General features: G+C 42.4%; 1 protein-coding gene across 5 annotated transcripts in view; it reads right to left on the reverse strand.

Annotated features, from left to right (window-relative positions):
* The window catches only part of LOC123746537 (beta-1,4-mannosyltransferase egh), a 98,592-nt gene that overhangs the window by 22,196 nt on the left and 52,693 nt on the right, over positions 1–23,703 (reverse strand). For 2 of the 5 annotated variants that reach the window (XM_045728111.2, XM_045728110.2), the window contains one exon: positions 9,914–9,980. Coding sequence is in view for 2 of the 5 variants with exons in the window: in XM_069318237.1 (XP_069174338.1) it covers positions 2,428–2,500 (73 nt within the window). In the remaining 3 variants the exon portion in view is untranslated. Of the gene's footprint in view, positions 1–2,427; positions 2,564–4,879; positions 4,963–9,913; positions 9,981–23,703 lie in introns of those variants that run through there. The other 3 variants (XM_069318237.1, XM_045728107.2, XM_045728113.2) reach the window with 3 other exon arrangements.

A 23,703-nucleotide genomic window follows, 5' to 3' on the forward strand; every position in this document is an offset into this window, starting at 1 on the left:
ATAGCAGCATGTCAAGGATTTGGGAATAATGATGTTTGACGACCTAACGTTTAGGGAGCATAACCAAGCAAATATTGCATCAGTCAGAAAAATGATAGGATGGAATACGAGAACTTTCAAATCCAGGGATTCCTTCACAATGGTTGTACTATACAAATCACTCGTACTGTCCCGTCTTGAGTATTGCTCAGTACACACTTATCCTCTTCAGAGCAGGAGAGATTGCTGAAATAGAGGGTGTTCAGAGAACATACAGCATACATAAATGTGATAAAGCACCTAAATTATTGGGATTCTCTCAAAGCTCTCCAAATGTACTCACTAGAAAGGAGACAAGAGAGAGATCAAATAATATACACATGGAAAATACTGGAAGGCCAGGTCCCAAATCTACACAGTAAAATAACAACGTACTGGAGTGAATGATATGGAAGAAATGCAGAATAGAACCCGTGAAGAGCACAGGTGCCATAAGCACAATCGGAGAACACTGTATAAACATCAGAGGTACATGGTTGTTCAACATCCTCCCAGCGAGTATAAGAAATATTGCCGAAACAACCGTGGAGATCAAGATAAAACTAGATAGTTTTCTTCAAGAAGTGCTGGACCAACCCGGCTGTGGTGGATATGTGGGCCTGCGGACTGCTTCATTTGACAGCTTGTTGAACAAAGCTCTCAGAAGTAAAGCCTGGCCTTGGGCCGGGCTTGGAGAGTAGAAGAACTCCCAGAACCCCATCAAGCAAGTAACAAGCAGATGTTGTGATTCTGCGTGTTTTGTAACCTTACTTCTAAACACTCCTTCAAATATTTTCATGATGTGTGATGATAGTGCCCTCTGTCTAATTTTCTTCGCCTGTTTGATTTTTATTACCTCCTTTGTGAAGTGGCACGATCTCCATCATTTTAAGTGTTGGGGATAACTATAGGCTATCTACAAATCATGTTTCTAGCTATGAAACATGGCCAAAAATAACAAAATAGTTATTTTTTCAATTCTTGATGATTATGGAATTACAGGATTCTGGCATTTTGCTCTTATATTGCTCATCATTTAATTCTCCATTCTCCTCACTCTGCACCTCAAAAAATTAAATTTCTACTACAGGAACATTCCATGTTACTGTGTTATTTACCCTAGGTATTCCCCCCCCAAGGTATTCACCAGGGTATTCACCAAGGTATAAAAGTGTGCGTAACTATAACCTACTTCCAAGCATTCGCTTGCTATTTGCCTTCCATTAAAGTTTTTGGCTCACTTGCCACCCATTCCATAACTGTATGCAAAACTGACCGCATTTGTACCTCCCAATTCCACACCCTTTGCTACTTTTCTGCTCATGTCCACACACACCAGTGACCCAAAACCAAAATTAATATTTTTTCTCTTTGCATTTGCTGTCACTTTTTTTTTTTTGGTTATCTTGAGATCTTGAGGTTATCTTTACATGATTTCGGGGCTTTTTTAGTGTCCCCGAGGCCCGGTCCTCGACCAGGCCTCCACCCCCAGGAAGCAGCCCATGACAGCTGACTAACACCCAGGTACCTATTTTACTGCTAGGTAACAGGAGCATAGGGTGAAAGAAACTGCCCATTGTTTCTCGCCGGCGCCCGGGATCAACCCCGGGACCACAGGATCACAAGTCCAGCGTGCTGTCCGCTTGGCCGACCGGCAGCCATTGGTATATTCAATGCTTTTTTGTCTTGGCCATGATACCTGCTTGATGGGGTTCTGGGAGTTCTTCTACTCCCCAAACCCGGCCTGAGGCCAGACTTGACTTCTGAGAGCTTGGTCCACCAGGCTGTTGCTTGGAGCGGCCCGCAGCCCCACATATCCACCACATGACAGTGTGAACAGCGTATAACATCTTGTACTTTTTCTCTTCCATCCCTTTTATAGTATTTTCTTGTTCCAATTACAAAAACAATTGGACCTTCACTGCAAAAGGCAAGACATTTTTTCTACGCTGTACTGCGTTTATTTTTGTTCATATTCAAACTTTATTTTAATATCTGTGATAAATATGATTCGAATATATTTCTTGTAAAACTTTCTAGATATTGTTTGCAACTGAGATTATTAGAATTATCCCTTGGCATCAGGGCAAGTGTGTTGACTCTGCTTCACCTTAAATGGTAATTTTTTACTGCAACAAACTATCGTGTAATCTTCACTCACCTGCACTTCACCACTAAACATTCACAGATAAAACTGGCACAAACCACATTGTTTGTGGTGTAAGCAACATCAACTTTACGGCACATCCCAAACATACAACTAACTCCACCTCACTGTTTATGTTTCAACTTAAACCACAAGAGGTGGATAACTAGCATGATTCAAATTCAATCATCAGCCCATGACTTCCTAACTTAGGAGTACAGTAATGTTATTAAGAGAGACATTGAATACCAGCAGCACATCACCTTTTCTCAAAGTACTTTTCAAGCTCGGCAGTGTTATTGTTGATGCGGCTGCTTCTGGTATTACATGGACCATGCTGGTTTGTCACTAATATTCAACACCACATACAATACAGTAATACAATTACTGTATAATGTACTGTACAAAATAAAACATTATTCCAAATAAGTATTTTGGGGCAACCTGAAGCTGCCAAAAACTAATTTATCCTGAGTAACATAGTTAACAGTTAATGTTTTCAATTACTGTACATAATAAATGCACAATTCTGTAGTGCACTGATTACTACCATTGCTAGTTCTTGAACTTCATGATTCATGACGATTGATCATGACGATTTTGATCACAAAATCAATCTGTAAGGCTTCCAAGTACTGTACAGTACTTGATTTTTGAAAATGGACCAAATATGAAGACTTCAAATTCAGTTTAGGAATAGTGAGGAAAGTTCATGCTATTGTACTTCAGAGTATATTGTTCAAGAGGTATATATATATCAAGAAACTTGCAACAGAGAAAGGACAGGAAGTGAATCAAATCCCTAATTCCATTGTGTAACTCACTCAAATACATGTGTATGAATACATAAAGTGTCTGAATACATACAGTAACTGCCCTCGATTCTAGAACGTCTCCTGTCTCTAGAAGGCCCTGTCTCTAATATAAAATAAAAATTATTGAAGAAATTTAAGTTAAAAAAAAAAAAAAAAAAAAAAAAAAAAAAAAAAAAACAGATGGATGCTGTACATTCATTTATTTAGGTCAACCCCCTACTATAAACAAAAGTGGCATCTGATTTCAAAACGAAGAAATCGTTACCACTATCATCCCCTTTTTCTTTTACAGTATGAGTGGCACTTTCATAAACCCATATTATACTGTTGTGGACATTTTTTTTGCAGGGATATTCCTGCGCGGGCCCTAAGCCTCTGGCTGGCCCACTAAGTGTTGCTTGTTTCTGTTTTACTTGGGCGGAGTATGAGTATTTATGACTCGTATGGTCGCTTCAGTAAGATTTTGTCCCACGTGTTTAACAACAACTTCTGCTCTGTTGAATCTAAGTTGAAATCATATTGGGTTTGTAACTGAGGTTATGGACCTGATCAGGAACCTGCAAATAACACACAATTTCCAAATACTGTATAGTATTGTACAGTACAGTAATTTGGCTTCTTTATTATTACAGTATTATTATTAGTCCTAACCTCAATCACTTCAGTATCCTTGTCCATACTGTATTATGAGGATTCTTCTTGCTCCTGTTCTAGTAAGATTACTACTGCTACCAAACATCTTTTCTACTCACACTCACAAATGACTATCGAAAGAAAATGCCTCAAACTCCTAAAGTGAACATCACCAGCTAAAGATTAACAACAATCACTGCATGTGACAAGGATGGTAGTACAGTATTGGGCCACCAACACAATAAATCACAAACTGTATTGTGCTATTTATACTCAAAAATATGAAACAACCCATTCAAGCAATGTGCAGTACACTGGATATCGTCATGGATGCTTGGCAAAATTTATCGAGATCTGTATTTTTGCTGGGTGACCCAGCAACAAAATCTGTTCGTTATTCAAATATATTCTTTATATGGAGTTTCAGATTTTAGAAGTTCAACTGTACCATACATATACAGTACTAGAGCATAGTCACACAGTGGGCTGTACTAGTTCGGCACTTTCTTGCGATAATTACTTAACGCTCTTATTGAGTACTGTACTTTAAAAAATTACTTGTGGTACAACCATCACCACACTGACCTAACTGCAGTCCTAATGTTCCCATTATAAGCACTAGCCTTGTCATCTGCAAATAATGTCAACTGTGTCTACATCACTGTCAGCACATTTTGCTCTTTACCGAGGTATGGAAAGACAGCTATGGAATACCACATTACTACACCTGCAGCTACAACCACTCCAAACTTACACCAGTGTAAAACAAACATGTAGTGATGTGAGAAAGTGTTTAATATTAAACAGTTGTGGATACCTGGAGCCCACTGTTAAACATGGCAGCATGAGCAAAGAGTGGAGAAACTAGGGGGAAAATAAAATCAATGTGAGAAGGAAAATGGGACACAGTAAACAAATAGAAAAATCAGCAAAAAAGAAATACGCCGAGTATACGCAATTACAGTACAGTACTTGTAAAATATTGATGACATGCATGTACTGTAGTTTAATTTTCAGTACAATATGCCATAAAAACAGCAATGACTATCCAATTTTAAAATCTGATTTTTTCAAACAAATAAATTAATGTTTACTTTATCAACAAAGCATATCACTAAATGGTAGGTTTCAAAAGTCCTTCATAAATGATTCCAACTCATTAACAGCAATTTATCAATACTGTTTTATGCACTTCTAAAACAATTTAATTTACAAAATGTTTATGTTTCTAATCAAATCTGAACAAAGGCTATCTCAAAAGACAGACTTGAGCATTAGCTTAATTATGCTCCACATGTAACTGTTCACTACACAATCGGTAAGTCAGCCACTGCTGTGCAGGCGGTACGAAAGGCCCAGGTCTCTCTCCTGATAAGATAAAGGTCCCTAATCTTCAATGTCACGAGAGAGAAATCCTTTATCAGGCAATCTCTCAAATGACTGGGATTAATCAGACACCTATTGCCTAAACACACAATTGCTCCATGGTCGGAATACAACATGCCTTGAAGGACACAGTCATCATACCAAATTACCTTGAGGTTATACCTCAAGGTAACCTGGTATGATGACTGTATCACCAAATGATACCAAATGATAAATATCGAAACAATTTCCTTGATCCTCTGATAAAGCAATCTGATGTACAAAAATGGATACATCTACCTCAGCAGTATAGCAACAGGTTTGCTATACTTCACTTGCAAGCAAGTAAAATGTATTGTGTATGCTTGCAATAAGTGTCTCTCGTACACAAACTATTTGTACCATACCATTGTAAAACACAGCAAAACAGTTGTATCAAAATAATTATTTTTGTTTACACACACAGTATCTTTATCTTTAAGAGTACATATATGTCTGTTCAAAGTAAGAAGCCAGATGAATGGGTTTAACCTCGCCCAACTTTTCAAGGTGATACATAAGAGGGGTATGAGAGTATTATAGGCTAGTTGGGGTCAACACTAGTGCCAGCCACCATTTAATAAATATCACAATCTATGACAACCCATGATTTCCATCAAGTCTGAAATTGGGCAATTGTTTTCAATAATGTTTTAGCAGTTTTCACCACTTAGTAATATCAACCTCCCCAGAGACAGAGAGGAGAAAGAGAGACAGATACACACACAAGACAGTACTGTACCTACTACACAACTAAAGGCACAAAAAAATTAAAATAAAAGTGAAAAAATGTGATGTGGCAGAAATTATTATAGAGAATGTAGCCACATTTTATGGTAAAGGTACTTAGGAACGTGGACGGAATCCATATTCACAAATGATGATCTGACAATTTTCTTCCTTATTACTAAAGATTCATTGTAAAGAGGACCAGATTTTTAATGTTTTACTGCACCTTAGGAGTCTTACCAATAATTAAGTCATTCACCAAGAAAATATACCAGAATAAACCCCCAAACAAATAACGAGTCTAAACTGTCAAGCAAATTATAGGTTGCAGCCATCTGAAATAGCCCCATTGCAGATATCAAACCAATCCCCCCAAAACTTTAGGCTGGTTGCTTTAAGCAAACCAAGAGGTGAACAAATCCACAAGGGCCGTGACGAGGATTCGAACCTGCGTCCGAGAGCATCCCAGACACTGCCTTAATCGACTGAGCTACGACAGTCGCAGATTAATCGTCATTGATTAAGGCAGTGTCTGGGATGCTCCCGGACGCAGGTTCGAATCCTCGTCACGGCCCTTGTGGATTTGTTCATTTGATGCATCACGTTAGTGTGATCTCTGTTTGTAGCAAACTAAGAGGTGTTCTGCATTTATTCAGAACTACAACATCTTCAACAGACGAGACTTGTTTAAGCAATCACGGCCCTAACTTACAGTGAAGATACATCACAGGATGCATATTGGAATTTAAATGAAAAAGAACATTCTGTATAGATTAAAAAAAATACTAGTCATGTTAACTTGTTGCCCAGTATACATGGTTATATCTAACCTCTCGGTCAAAGTACTATCAGTAAAGATGCAATAGTGAGAATACAGATTCATAACATTGTACAAAGGTAAACTAATTTGTCTAGTAAAATGTATTACCAGTACTGTACATTGAAAAGTTACATCTCACATTATACAACATGTTCTAATATATAATAAAAATTGATGTCGAGTATTAAAACCTTCTAAGATTTGGAATATATTACTGACTAAATGCTCTAGGGCGTTTATTTTGCATGATAATCGTCTAGCAAATAAAGAACAAAGGACACAGTCAGACTTGTACTCCGTACCCTGTTCATGTGCTACAGTCTTGTCTTTCCAGGGGTTCACAACACCCTGTACAATCTACTGGTTAACAGCACAGATCAGCGGAGTTTGGTAATGCACTGTATATAAAATATAGCTCAAGAGTAATCTCACAATATACTGTACACTGTAGTAAAGCATCTATATAATTCAGAGCAAGATTGCTTTAGAAGATGATCCTACCTTGCGCAACTGTTAGATCACTGTAACATGATCTCGGAAGCATTGTAAGTACACAAAAAGATTAACACGTACAACAAATGATGCCACTGAAATCATACAAATGCAATCTTGACAATTAACCCCACAAAATGAGAAACTGGTATAGCAGGGAGGTGAATTTTCTACTACCTGTAAAACCTAATACGAAGAAAACAGGTAATTCCACCATGCATGGCTCACTTTCCCAGGTCAGGATTTCCACTTCTCAATTTCTCTTCCTTACACTTGATACCGACATGGTTACAACTTTGTCTTTGCAGGTAACCTTAGAATCTGCATGCTTGCATCTCCCCAAAACAAAAAAATCTCCAAGCAAATGTTATCAAAATTCCAAAACGATGTTTAATAAGGACAATTTTCACCAATAATTCAAAAACTACACAAAGCTACATGGATTTTTTTTCCATTTTATAACATGTCATTAGGAAGTTACTGCTGTCTCCTTAGAAAATCATAACCTTAAGAAAAAATTACTGAAAGTTAAACAAAGTTTAATAGACAGTTCTTAAAACATTGTAAAATTTAAATAAACGAGAGTATGCAGCATTCTCGGTGCCTTATATTGTACACATAATCCTCAATATCTTTGGGTTTGGTTAACAATCTTGGCTGGACTCTATTACACGTACAGTATTACTGAAAAGAAAACGTTCAGTGATCCAACATGCCAAGGAGTTTATACCAACAGACTGGAGCACCATGTTACTGGAGCATCACACACAGAGATCACACTAACGTGATGCATCAAATGAACAAATCCACAAGGGCTGTGACGAGGATTCAAACCTGCGTCCGGGAGCATCCCAGACACTGCCTTAATCGACTGAGCTACGACAGGGTTTTAACACTTTTAACACTGATTAAGGCAGTGTCTGGGATGCTCCCGGACGCAGGTTCGAATCCTCGTCACGGCCCTTGTGGATTTGTTTACTGGAGCATGCAACCTCCCATCAACAACCATGAAAATTTAATATTTCAAAGAGAAGGATATAACTACGTACAGTAGAGAGCATGGCAGTACTGGTTTAAAACAGGAATATACAACTTTGAAGGAGGCCAATGACTCGAGCTTAGATGCAAGGTCACGTGAAGTGATTTGACTAACAGCTTTTCAATACCATAAAAAAATTTGGAAGTGGGGAAGCTACCACAGATGTCGGAGCAGAATTCTGAACGATAAAAATAGATTTCGAACCTGAAGAGAATACCAGACTTTAATAAGCACTCTTTGGCAGTCACAAATTAGAGGGTTACAGGATAAGGCAGATGTGACTATGATGCTCAAGATATTGAAGTATTTATTAGGTTCAAGATATGAATTTTCAATAGAGTAGGTAACAACCTGTTGCAGGTTTAATGCACTATAACTGACAAAAAACTACTTCATTTAAATAAAATTTAATAAAATACTATGGCCCACAGAGATGTAATTAAGATCAACAATAAGAGAGCAAGACTGTAAAGTGCAAGATTATATGAAGATGCTGCAAAAGAAAGATCAAAACTTTAATGAGTGCAATTTTGAGTCATGGAGTCACAAGAATGAACGGTATTACACGAGCTATAAACAACATTGATGAATGATATGACTGAGTGACAGTACCTGTAATTTGCAGAATACCACACTTGATGGACCAGGTGTCAAGAACATAACAATAAAAGTAACTGCAGAAGGCCTATTGGCCCATACAATGCAGCTCCTATTGGCCCAAACGTTACAGCTCCTATTTATATTTTCTCATTCATATATGTGTGTATATATATACAGTATATATATATATATATATATATATATATATATATATATATATATATATATATATATATATATATATATATATATATATATATATATATATATATATATATATATATATATATATACTGAATATACCTAATCTATGCTAGAAGCAATCCAGCAATCCTATATCTGATACACTGTACAAATTGGTCTTTTCCCTGGGTAGCATTATTTTCTAGATCCTTATGCCTTCAAAATATGGAATATGGCTATTTTTCCCCTCAAACTTTGCTTTGACCATTGCCTTGTACAGGGTTACTTAAAGGCTGCTGACTTCTTATCTAGAGCTGTCAGTAGTCCGCATACCCATCACAACCTGACTGATCCAGCACTTTCTGTAGGAAACTCTCATTACCTTTTCAAAACTTCAACCTTTGTTCCAACTCACACCCTCTTTGTACGGGTTACCAGGCCTGCTGTGGTACTCTTTCTCACCCCCCCCCCTCCCATATTTCATGTTCTTATACTGGTATACTCTTATTTGCTGGTACAGTTCCATCTAGGAGGTACATTTCAAGTGTTTCGAGACTGTTCCAATAAGACGGTTTGAATAACGTTGGTCTATTTACAGTAGACATTTATCCTCTAGTTTGAATAATTCTTTAGTCTTGAAAGCGGGAAGGGGAGAGGGAAGACAAAAGCAGTATTACAAAACGACACAGCACGAGTGATTTAGAGTAGCATCCCTACTTTTGAAGATTTTCATAATTCATCCAATCCTGTTCCTGGCCAAGGTTAAGTTTGCTCTGTCATATTCATTAAATATTTGGTAGTCAAACATGATTATTCCTAGACCAGAAGTATGTTATTTCTGGTCTATAAAAGATCGATTGGATCTTCTATCCTGTATCCTGTATTTCCATAACTACAATATAACACAAAACACAGCAGGAAAAACATCTTAGACCAATAGACTGAACATAATGAAACAGTTGATCGACAGTCAAGGAGTGGGACGAAAGAGCCAAACCTCAACCTCCGTAAGCACAACCGAGTACAATACCCACCTCCCGCGTGATGGATGTTGTAGTTATCTTAGCCTCGGCATGGTCCTCCTCTTCAACCACGCTACACCTGCAACACGAACACACCCCATCTTAGTGGCACATACAAGACAAAAGTGAAAAAAAAACATAGCTAATCAAAAGCATTTATGTTAATCTTTACAGGGGTATATCTCAAGAGGGTCATACCTCGAAATGTATTAGAAATCTTGAGGTTATCTTGAGATGATTTTGGGCCTTTTTAGTGTCCCCGCGGCCCGGTCCTCGACCAGGCCTCCACCCCCAGGAAGCAGCCTGTGACAGCTGACTAACACCCAGGTACCTATTTTACTGCTAGGTAACAGGGGCATAGGGTGAAAGAAACTCTGCCCATTGTTTCTCGCCGGCGCCTGGGATCGAACCCAGGACCACAGGATCACAAGTCCAGCGTGCTGTCCGCTTGGCTGACTGGCTCCCTCAATTATGAAAATCTAATGCCGTCAGTTCTAAAACCCACATGTATTTTAACAAAAGAGTAGGCCGAAGCTGCTGCTACTATAAAACTCTTCTACAGAATGTCTAAAAGCCTAAACTAAGCTAAAATCTAGTAAAACAAAATAATAAGTTGTTCATACACGAATTGTGAAGCTGAAGTGTTCCAGTTGATCAAACTTGAAATTTTGAGCAATAAACAGTAATTCTAAAATGAGGTCAAGTCTGTGAGGAGTAGAATTCTGTTAGCATACTGAAGATGTACTAATACTAACTTAGCAGTTCAAGCCCCCTAATAAACTCTCCCTTCAGGACAAAATATAAACACAGCTTAAGCTACGCATGTATTCACCAGCCGATCCTCCTCAACTTACAATACTTATAGAAGCTATTTGGCCAAAAAGCACAAATATGTAATGATGGACCACAAAAACTTTGTTTTTTGTACTTTCATTTTATAGCCAAGTAAAAAAGCTAAAAACGAAACAAACACTCCTAGAGTTACTATAGCACATATATTGTGCTAGACTAATCCAAATTTATAAATGCTCTACTGAATTTACCCGAGAGCCATTAACACTAGTGGCCTCAACGAGGATAGCAAGGTGGCGGTATGACAAAGCCCCCCACCCCTCAATGTGTCCCAATTTTTTCCTAGCTGGATTTTACAATTCAACAATTTTGGCACTTATGGCTTCTATGGGTAGGCAGTTCCATGGGTTATAACCCTGTGGCTGAAAATGCATCTCCTGTTTTCAGTCCATCATTGTGGCTTGCTGAGCTTGAAACCGTTGCTCCTTGTTTGTGTTACATCTGACCCTTTGAAGAAATTGTTCGGATCAGCGAATCAACATCCTCAAATTTTAAGTTTCAATAAACTCAGCCCTGTCATGCCTGGTTTGCAGTGTTGTTAGCCCTGTGGCCCTCAACTGTTCTTGGTATGAGAGGTAACTTGGTTCTGGTTATATATACTGTACTATATATCTTTTTTTTTTTGTGATATATACAAGAGTTGTTACATTCTTGTACAGCAACTAGTACACGTAGCGCTTCGGGCAGGTCCTTGGAATACGACCACCACGAAGAATCGTTGTTACAACCAAGTACACATTTTACTGTCGAGTTAAACAGAGGCTACAGTTAAGGATTTGCGCCCAGTAAATCCTCCCCGGCCAGGATACGAACCCAAGACAAAGTGCTTGCGGAACGCCAGGCGAGTGTCTTACCACTACACCACGGAGACTGGTTCAAGACAGCATGTATTTGGCTTAGGCTTATGAGGAGAAGTTAGGTTAGGTTCTATATTTATGTTGTGGGAGGAAGGGGGGGGGGGGGGTCCTATTTGGCTTAATTCAATAATACAAAACCAACTTTTTTTGGTAGTCCATCACCACACATTGGTATCCGAGAGCAAACAGTTACTCAAGTACACTACTATCATTTTAGGAGGATGGGCAGTTATTCAGATAAGGCATTTGAAATGTTATATTATACAGCACTCCCTCAGTTGTTTACACTGAATACATTGAAAACAATACATTGAAAACTGGATAGTATTCCCCAAGAAGTGCCGGACCAAACGGGCCGTGGTGCATATATGGGCCTGCGGGCTGCTCCAAGCAACAGCCTAGAGAACCAAACTCTCACACTTCAAACCAGGCACAAGCTTGGGGAGTAGAACAACTCCCAGAACCTCATCAAGCAGGTACTGAAACTCTTCATCACTTTTTTTTTAATTCTATTTTTTTTAAAGGCTGAATTGTTTTTCTGTCTATATTTACTTTTTAAGTTTTATAAAAATATTTATCACTCACAGAAACAGCAGCTATTTACAATATTTGTTAATATTATTGCACTAAGTTTTTTAAGTTAATTTGTTTTTATGGACTGAACACCCATTGTTGGCAGTGGCAGAAAGGTTGCAGTCACATTACTGGATCAGGAACTGAACTAATGTACTTAAAGCAAAGCAATTTACATTTGTAGTGACTTACCTACTTACATTTTTCATTTGCATATTGTTAGTACCGATGATGAGCACTAGCACTTCAAAATGTGTAATACCGGTATGTAAAATTGTTAAACGCTTTCACGGTTTGCGTGTATACAGTAGTCACAATGTAGAACCATTGTGGAGTGTGCGAGGCACTGCCGAGTTTGTCAAAAATTCACGTAGACTCCAACAGATATATAACAGATAACTATATATAGTATACAGATAACTATCACAGGATAATGTAGCTGAGCACAGCCGGTGTACAAGTTATTAAGCAAGTGGAATGAACGAGAATATGTGCAAACTCGAGCCACAATTCTAAAATCAAGACAAGACCAAATAATTGCACAAGGAATAGCTAAGGGCAGGGACCAGGAGCTAGAACTCTTCCCCACCAGACTATCATAAATAGGTAACCATTCTCACCCCTCTCTTAACGTATCTTGCTTAAATACCTGTATATCCTTGCCTTATCCAGAGGTCACGACCTCTTCATAGGGTGCAGTCGCACCTCCACAGATCTCCAGTATCAGCTAATGATACTGGTAATGGCTCCAAAAGGCCACCACTTACGGGCTATTCATGCCCGTGCCACCTTTAGGGTGGCTTAATCTTCATCAATCAATCTTGCGTTATCCCCCTCACACACACACTCTTTCCCTGCCAAAGTGCGTCCACACCATTCTAGTCTGCCATGTACAGACAAAAGCACTCTAAGCTCTTATTCCTTATAGACTGACCCCCGTCCCTTCCCTGCACCTCGTCTCTTATGACAATATTCGGCCACAATCACCAGGATTTATCAGAGTAAATATTTATGCCCTCTGTTGTTGACAGACTGTGACCTACCTGCTGTCACCACAACGCTATCATCTGCTCCTTCCACCTTCCAACCACTTGGGCTGCACGGTAGAGCGACGGTCTCGCTTCCTGCAGGTCGGCGTTCAATCACCCGACCATCCAAGTGGTTGGGCACCATTCCTCCCCCCCCCCCCTCCCCATCCTAAATCCTTATCCTGACCCCTTCCCAGTGCTATATAGTCGTAATGGCTTGGAGCTTTCCCCTTCCTTTCCTTCCACCTAAACCACACAACTCTGCTGCGTTCCATTTCTAGACCAGATAACCTAAACAACTATCACTGCTTGCAGTAATACTACCCTGTGATTATTGACTTAACCAAACAAGCCATCAAATTTAAAGACCTTCAGAGTTTAGCGCACGTGTCTAAAACCATTTTAATAATGCTGGAACTGGAGCACTGTTTTAACCCAAGCAAGACCTAGTTGTAACATGTTATATTAATAAGATATATGATAATATATCTTTTGACACAGGAATTCTGAACTTCTGACACCAGAAGGCATGTCAGGATGAGCAGAATAACCCCCGTTGAGAAGTAGAGGTGCAATAGGTACTCTTGACAGAGAACTATCAACATCAGAGGCCCGAGACTGTTCAACACGCTTCCACTACACATAAGGGACATAACTGGCAGACCCCTCACAGTGTTCAAGAGAGAACTATCAACATCAGAGGCCCGAGACTGTTCAACACGCTTCCACTACACATAAGGGACATAACTGGCAGACCCCTCACAGTGTTCAAGAGAGAACTATCAACATCAGAGGCCCGAGACTGTTCAACACGCTTCCACTACACATAAGGGACATAACTGGCCGACCCCTCACAGTGTTCAAGAGAGAACTATCAACATCAGAGGCCCGAGACTGTTCAACACGCTTCCACTACACATAAGGGACATAACTGGCCGACACCTCACAGTGTTCAAGAGAGAACTATCAACATCAGAGACCCAAGACTGTTCAACACGCTTCCACTACACATACGGGACATAACTGGCCGACACCTCACAGTGTTCAAGAGAGAACTATCAACATCAGAGGCCCGAGACTGTTCAACACGCTTCCACTACACATAAGGGACATAACTGGCCGACCCCTCACAGTGTTCAAGAGAGAATTATCAACATCAGAGACCCAAGACTGTTCAACACGCTTCCACTACACATACGGGACATAACTGGCCGACACCTCACAGTGTTCAAGAGAGAACTATCAACATCAGAGGCCCGAGACTGTTCAACACGCTTCCACTACACATAAGGGACATAACTGGCCGACCCCTCACAGTGTTCAAGAGAGAATTATCAACATCAGAGACCCAAGACTGTTCAACACGCTTCCACTACACATACGGGACATAACTGGCCGACACCTCACAGTGTTCAAGAGAGAACTATCAACATCAGAGGCCCGAGACTGTTCAACACGCTTCCACTACACATATGGGACATAACTGGCCGACCCCTCAGTGTTCAAGAGAGAATTCGCTAAACACCACCAAGGATACCTAATCAACCAGGCTGTGATTCATACGTCAGGCTTTCTAATTCTGAACACACACAGGTTTTGTGCATAGTCTCGAGTATGAGGACTTACTCACCCACCCTCCCCACACCTGAGTCAACCTATTGGGGTCGAGTCACCCCAACACTTACGCCTGCACTCCTACCACTATTCCTTAACAATGATCACGGGGGCGTTGAGGTCGTGCTCCCCATGCCCCACCTATTAACCTAGTTTAAGAAAGTTTATTGAGAAAAGGAAGTACATCTTAAAAGGATAAAGTAGCTAAGGCTATTTCTACCCTCGTCTTATATAGGGTCCCTCAAGGGGCTCACAAACCCATACACTAACCTAGTTGTACTCTTGTGTGTAACGCTTTAAGTGAGGGTTGTTGTTTAAGATTCGCTACCCGGAACAAAAAGTTCCAAGCAGCACGGGCTATGGTGAGCCCGTAGTAAAAGAGTGTATGTGCGTGTTCTGATGTACAGCTTGTCAGGTGGGCATACTAGAGGCGTACACCACCTGGACTGACCCTTCCCTGCAGAGAGGTCACGACCTCTCCGTAGGGTGCAGTTGCACCTCCACAGATTTCCAGTATCAGCTAATGATACTGGTAATGGCCCCAAAGGGCAACCACTTACGGGGCTATTCATGCCCGTGCCACTTTTTGGGTGGCTTAATCTTCATCAATCAATCAATCAATTTATTATTATTATTAGGAAAATCAGTAAGAACCACGAAGTGGATTCGAACCTAAGCTCTGGGTCCTCCCAAGCACACGCCTTAGATCACTACCCGGAGTATAGGTTCGAATCCTCCTCATGGCTCCTCATTTTCTCATTGATACATCACGTTAATGTGATTTCTTTGTGCACTATTTTCATAGTGCAATGAACATACTTTTGGTGTACCATTCCCGCTGTTAAACTTGGTTCACTTCAGTTAGGAGAAGTGATGATGCGTCCTCTATGGCGCAAGAAACTAAGATACCGTCTTGTGTCATCTTAGAAGATAACATAATTATCAGGAGAACGGACTGTTGTAGTTCTGTTTAGATTCAGCTACTCTGAACCAAAGCTGCAAGTAGCACGGGCTATGGTGAGCCCGTAGTGGACTTACCTGGCACAGGAGCGGGGCTGTCTCACAACTAAGCCACTACCACTATATAGCACTTGAAAGGGATAGGGTATTTAGGATAGGACTAAGGGAACGAATGGTGCCCAACCACTTGGACGGTCGGTAATTGAACGCCGACCTGAATTAGCGAGACCGATGCTCTACCATCCAGCCCAAGTGGTTGGGTGTCATTTTAGATGGATGACAGCACTGAGTTTAAGTCGGCATTGCGAATAAGAGATCAGGACTTCTAGAGGAAAAACAGTACCGGGGAACCATCTTTCAAACAATTTATCACTGTTTGGTAATGTTACTTCATCACTAATTTCAAAGCATGTTATGGTGTGCTCTGTTTCTGTTATCAGTGTGGAGGAAGTACAGTTGTAATGTTATCTTGAGATTCTTGAGATGATTTCGGGGCTTTTTAGTGTCCCCGCGGCCCGGTCCTCGACCAGGCCTCCACCCCCAGGAAGCAGCCCGTAACAGCTGACTAACTCCCAGGTACCTATTTACTGCTAGGTAACAGGGGCATTCAGGGTGAAAGAAACTTTGCCCATTTGTTTCTGCCTCGTGCGGGAATCGAACCCGCGCCACAGAATTACGAGTCTGCGCGCTATCCACCAGGCTACGAGGCCCACAAATGTTAGGGACGTCACCGATATCTAGGATCCGTCTCTGTAGGCTACTTTGTGCTTTTCGACAAGTGCTGATCAATGTTGAATTCCAAACGTCTGGGCTGAGACCGAGTGCATGGCGGCTTTGACTTCTTCAAGGTCAAATGTGATTAATGTGACATTTGAAATGTGAGGAGTTTATGCAAGGTTTATGAATCAACCTGTCGTCTTAGAACGTCGTTTTTCGCTCGTATGCGTTACAAATGGCCAATAATTGTACTAGAAAATGGAGTTCGCGAAAGTGACGTACTGTCCCGTTTTCTGTTTTGGATCCTCTGGTAGGTTAGGATAAGAGACTTTACATTGACCGTTTTTTTGACATTGAGAAGGATGAATAGGAGTTGGATGAATAGGAGGAGTTGGATGAATAGTATTATGAGTGTGGTGCCTTACGTCAACAAGATAACCGCTGGTGATAGCAGACGAGTGAAGACAACATGAACAGGCGACTCATACAAGCCACGACGGCTATCCTCCACCAGCTCAACACACTGTTGGTTCTCACAGTTCAACAAGCATCAAGTATGATGACCAGACCACACACTAGAAGGTAAAGGGACGACGACGTTTCGGTCTGTCCTGTACCATTCTCAAGTCGATTGTGACTTGAGAATGGTCCAGGACGGACCGAAACGTCGTCGTCCCTTCACCTAATGTGTGGTTTGGTCAACATATTTCAGCCACGTTATTGTGACTCATCGCCTGCAAAGCCAATAATATCCGATCTGTAGAAGATTATCATCATTAGTATGTCATCTCTTGCTTGAAAAGTTCTTGTTAAGAACTTCTTAAGAAAAATCTCAAATATTTTGTTGATGTGTGAGGTTATCTTGAGATGATTTCGGGGTTTAGCGTCCCCGCGGCCCGGTCCTCGACCAGGCCTTTTTTGTTACACACATCCCCAGGAAGCAGCCCGTAGCAGCTGTCTAACTCCCAGGTACCTATTTTACTGCTAGGTAACAGGAGGCATCAGGGTGAAAGAAACTCTGCCCATTTGTTTCCGCCTCCACCGGGGATCGAACCCGGAACCTCAGGACTACGAAAACGAAACGCTGTCCACTCAGCTGTCAGCCCCCCCCCCCATCACGCTCACGTCATGTTAGGCTTATGTTAGAGCTATTGGTCCATAGTTTATTGGGTCTACTTTACTACCTCCTTTGTGGAGTGGCGTTATTTGAAGTATGTTATCTTGAAGTTATCTTGAGATGATTTCGGGGCTTTAGTATCCCCGCGGCCCGGTCCTCGACCAGGCCTCCACCCCCAGGAAGCAGCCCGTGACAGCTGACTAACACCCAGGTACCTATTTTACTGCTAGGTAACAGGAGCATAGTGTGAAAGAAAATCTGCCCATTGTTTCTCGCAGGCGATTGCGATCGAACGCAGGACCACAGGATCACAAGTCCAGTGTGCTGTCAGCTCGGCCGACCGGCTCCCCAAATCTCCCATACTCTCCCAAATGTTGGGCAAATCTGTCACACATCCGTAAGAAGTCATTTACCTGGTTGATACCTGGTTGATGGGGTTCTGGGAGTTCTTCTACTCCCCAATTTGTATGCAACTTTATTTACACGGCTTCCTGGGATTCTCTTTGATGTAACTGCCTCAATGTTTCCATTTTAGATTGAAGGCCACGAAGTAAGGTGATGTTTGGGGCTGGGCTTGGGAGTTCCTCATGCAGTATTCTACTTTACTTATTTTAACTGCATTTGTCGACACACACAGACAATTTAACGACATATATATAATTCCTGATTTAATTGTTCAGCACTTGCACCATTTGTGGTGTTTACAAGCTCAGTGCAGATGAGCGTCTCTCATGTACAGAATTGATTGAAATTGAAATAAGTTTATTGAGGTAAAATACACACCAAGGGATGAGGTAGCTCAAGCTATTCTCACCCTGTTCAGTGCATCGTGTTAATACATACATAGACACACATCACAAACAATAAACATATTAGAATTGATTGATTGATGAAGATTAAGCCACCCAAAAGGTGGCACGGGCATGAATAGCTCGTAAGTGGTGGCCCTTTGGAGCCATTACCAGTATCAATAGATGATACTGGAGATCTGTGGAGGTGCGACTGCACCCTGCGTGACGGGAGATGTCTCCCATGATGTACAGAGTGACCTCCAGTACTCTATATACTGGGTACATGGAAGGGAACTGTCAGGGAGAAAGCGCCAAGCCATTACGACTATATAGCGCTGCAACCCGTTCTCGCAAATTTAATAAGTCAATATTGACTTATTAAATATGTGCATAGGTGACATACTTAAGATAATAGATACCCTTAAAAAGATTCATAGAAAACACCGACCTTACCTAACCTAATTAGTATGTTAAGATAAGCATCTCATTGCTTCGTAATTACAATTATTACCTAACCTATAATAGGTATAGGTTAAGTAATAATTGTAATTACGAAGCAATAAGATGCTTATCTTATAGTATCTTAATAAGATACTAACAAGGTTAGGTAAGGTCGGTGTTTTCTATGAATCTTTTTAAGGGTATCTATTATGTTTAGTATATCACCTATGCACGTAGTTAATAAGTCAATATTGACTTTACGAATTTGCGAGAACGGGTTGAGCACTGGGAAGGGGTCAGGATAAGGATTTGGGATGGGACGGGGGAAAGGAATAGTGCCCCAACCACTTGTGGACGGTCGGGAATTGAACGCCGACCTGCATGAAGCGAGACCGTGGTTCTACCGTCCAGCCCAAGTGGTTGGGCGTGGGTACACGGAGTACCTGTAGCCTTTCACGGCTGACTAGCTTGTATTCTAGTGTTCACATTTCACTATGACTCTAATATCCTTAATGTGGGCTTCACGTAGTACCGCAAACACTGAATTTGCCTCATTTAGGAAGATTGAGTGAGGTGGCACGGGCATGAATAGCCCGTAACATTTAAGAAGCCAGTATGGGTGATATACCACACCATCTGGTCACCACTTGGTCCGGGAGACATCTCCCGTCACGCAGGGTGCAGTCGCACCTCCACAGATCTCCAGTATCAGCTCTTGATACTGGTAATGACTCAAAAGGGCCACCACTTATGGGCTATTCATGCCCGTGCCACCTTTTGGGTGGCTTAATCTTCATCAATCAGTCGATATACCAGTTACAGCCCCGCTCCTGTGCCAGGTAAGTCCACTACGGGCTCACCATAGCCCGTGCTACTTGCCCCGCTCCTGTGCCAGGTAAGTCCACTACGGGCTCACCATAGCCCGTGCTACTTGCCCCGCTCCTGTGCCGGGTAAGTCCACTACGGGCTCACCATAGCCCGTGCTACTTGCCCCGCTCCTGTGCCAGGTAAGTCCACTACGGGCTCACCATATCCCGTGCTACTTGCCCCGCTCCTGTGCCAGGTAAGTCCACTACGGGCTCACCATAGCCCGTGCTACTTGCCCCGCTCCTGTGCCAGGTAAGTCCACTACGGGCTCACCATAGCCCGTGCTACTTGCCCCGCTCCTGTGCCAGGTAAGTCCACTACGGGCTCACCATAGCCCGTGCTACTTGGATTTTGTTCCCAGTAGGTGAATCTTAAACAACAAACAGGTGGTGGTTGTTGTTTCAGATTTAGCTACTCAGGACGAAGTGTCCATGTAGCACGGGCTATGGTGAGCCCGTCAACAAACAGGTGATACACACCTGTTTTCACCACCGCACAGGTGAGGGGTGCAGGTCCATGACCCCTTGTTAACCCCCCCCCCCCCACCCAAGCCTCCCCTTCTCCATTTCCATAAGAGTACTGGATGAACCACGCCCACGCCACCCCTCCTGCTCACGCAACACCTCCTTACTCCTGCACGCAACACCCCCTTACTCCTGCACGCAACACGTCGCCAGGGTCGACTCCCCAGCCCCGCCTTACCATCACCTCAACAAATGCACTCAAAGAACAATCTATGGAATCGACTTGAGAATGGTCCAGGACGGACCAAAACGTCGTCGTCCCTTCACCTTCTAGTGTGTGGTCTGGTCAATCTGTAGCAGCCACCTCCATCCACAACTTCGATGCCAGACTCAAGAATTCAAACATCAGAATTCTTCAATTAAGCACAGGTTCAAAAAAGTGTGGCAGGCGGGACACGGGAGCTAGACCTCACTCTCCTCTAGTCACTGTTAGTTATGCACCTGGTCAGTGTGTTTGCCTCGACTCAAGATAACAAGAATCAAGATAACTCAAGATAACGACGTCACCCCCCTTCTGTAGCCCATTTATATACTTGTCACTCTTTAGGAGAAACTGTATCTTAGGTCTCTCTAGTGGTGATCTGTCCCTTCAGCTGCCACATGTATGTGTGTCCTCTGACTGACTTGAGGTTATCTTGAGATGATTTCGGGGCTTTTTTAGTGTCCCCGCAGCCCGGTCCTCGACCAGGCCTCCACCCCCAGGAAGCAGCCAGTGACAGCTGACTAATACCCAGGTACCTATTTTACTACTAGGTAACAGGATGGGGGGCGTGACTGATTTACTGATGGACATTAACCCACTCAAGAGGTGGCGGGAACACCCGGTGGGACATGTTTGGAGTGAATGTGATCATCCGTCGTGAAAGGATATACTGTTTACTGAGCGTGCATTTAAAACCCACAGTCTATGTGGCCGTTATCTGCGGGTTATTAACCTGCTATGTGGCTGCTATCGCGGGGGGAGGATACAGCTTGGTAGTATTGATGAGGGTGTCAAGCTGCTAAGGGGAAGGTGATTGATTGATGATTAAGCCAACCAAGGGGTAGTAGAGGCATGAATAGCTTGTGAGATGGGGAGGAGGGAGGGTTGTTGTTGTTAAAGATTCGCTACCTGGAATGTAAAATTCCAAATAGCACGGGCTATGGTGAGCCCGTATATATATATACTGAGGAGGGAGGGGACAGGAAGCGTGTATATAGAGGGGGCGTGCAGCTGCCACCACTGGTGCATGACGGTGAAGAGGAAGGGTGCCAGTGTTGCAGTCCCGCCCTCTAATACACCTGGCTCACCTCCACACACCTGGCCTCCTCCCCGGACCGTCCGTCACACATCTGAACCACCCTCGCCCCGCTCCCCCATATACCTGAACCCTTCTCCCATACGTCCACAGCACTCAAGACTGGGACGTATGCGCGCGCGCCTCAACTGTGCTGTGGGCGTCCGCTACTGATCAACCAGCTTGGTTGATCAGTCCAGCAACCAAGAGGCCTGGTTGACGACCGGGCCGCGGGGACGCTAAGCCCCGGAAGCACCTCAAGGTAACCTCAAGGTAAGGTCCTCACCAAGCTGCATTGGTGGCAGTTAACACCAGCATTTGGAACCGCATACTGCGGTGGATGGAGTACGATACATCATGACTGCGGCACGGGACTGCGGCACGGGACTGCGGCGCGCCCATCCTCACGCAATCATTCTATGCACGCAACCATGCATGCTTGCCCCCACGCAACACTTACGCTATCCTACTAGTTTACCCTTGAACACTTACCTACCCCCACCCCTCCCTTCCTTACCTACCGTGTGGTAATTCCGAGGATCAATGTCTCCGCAGCCCGGTCTCAGGCCTGGCTAGCGGTGTCGTCAACCAGACCCGCCAATCGATTTACATCCAGCTCCCCCAATTACTGCCGAGGTAAATATAGACGAACAGCTGGAGAGACAGAGCCGTCCGCGCTCTACGGTAGACAAGAGATGACAGCTTAACCTGTTAGGCTATTTAAGAACATAAGAACAAAGGTAACTGCAGAAGGCCTATTGGCCCATGCGAGGCAGCTCCTATCTATAACCACCCAATCCCACTCATATACTTGTCCAACCCGCGCTTGAAACAATCGAGGGACCCCACCTCCACCACGTTACGCGGCAATTGGTTCCACAAATCAACAACCCTGTTATTGAACCAGTATTTACCCAAGTCTTTCCTAAATCTAAGCTTATCCAATTTTTATTTATTTCTCTCATGTTCCTTGTTAGGCCAGATAACACGTGTAAACAGTGTCAATTACAGCAAACAACATTTCATAATTACATGATCACTAACCAAGTGTACACAAAAACCTAATTCGGTTACACTTGTCTGTGGGGAAGTTAATTACCTAAACTACATTGAGTGGCTTGGAGAGCGACGGTCTCACTTCTTTGCAGGTCGGCGTTCAATCCCCGACTGTCCAAATGGTTGGACACTATCCCTATCCCTTCCCAGTGCTATAACCCAATCACTTGGGCTGGACGGTAGAGCGACGGTCTCGCTTCATGCAGGTCGGTGTTTAATCCCCCGAGCGTCCAAGTGGTTGGGCACCATTCCCTTCCTCCCCGTCCCATCCCAAATCCCAATCCCTTCCCAGTGCTATATAATGGCAATGGCTTAGCGCGTTCTCCTGATAACCGCCTTACCTTGTCTGTGGAAAGTGCTAATTGATATACAGCATTCATCTCATAATTTGCCAGACTTGATTTATATATTATACCAGCACAATATATATATAACATTCTGCACCTACATCCGCCACCAAAATAATGTTATTAAAACCCAACTAAAACAGAAGTGAAAAAGAAACAGGGAAAAAGGAGGAAACCCTACCTCCATTTTGGGTATAAATTGGATAAGTTTAGATTTAGGAAAGACTTGGGTAAATACTGGTTCGGTAACAGGGTTGTTGATTTGAGGAACCAATTACCGTGTAACGTGGTGGAGGTGAGGGTCCTTCGATTGTTTCAAGCGCGGTTTGGACAAGTATATGAGTGGGATTGGGTGGTTATAGATAGGAGCTGCCTCGTATGGGCCAATAGGCCTTCTGCAGTTAACTCAATCACGGGCTCACCATAGCCCGTGCTACATGGAGATTTCGTTCTGAGTAGCTAAATCTTTCAACGAACAACACAATATGTGTTGGATGTTGCGTTTTTTAGCTACCTGAGTTATGAACTATTTATCAGTGCCGTTATCTGCTATCTATTTTAGCTGCTGATAATATACTGACCTGAAATAAGGTGAATGGTCAGAGATAATATATATATTTGACTACTCGCAGGACAATATTTGAATTGCATGAAAGCATGACAAACTAAAGTGCTAATTTGACAATTATAATATATTCACTATAGAGTATTACTACACACGTAATGTACATTATGTACTCTACATGTAATGTAATCTATATTACACGTGTGTAATATATAC

Source organism: Procambarus clarkii, chromosome 90 (genome assembly GCF_040958095.1).
Source record: "Procambarus clarkii isolate CNS0578487 chromosome 90, FALCON_Pclarkii_2.0, whole genome shotgun sequence".
Taxonomy (NCBI): domain Eukaryota; kingdom Metazoa; phylum Arthropoda; class Malacostraca; order Decapoda; family Cambaridae; genus Procambarus; species Procambarus clarkii.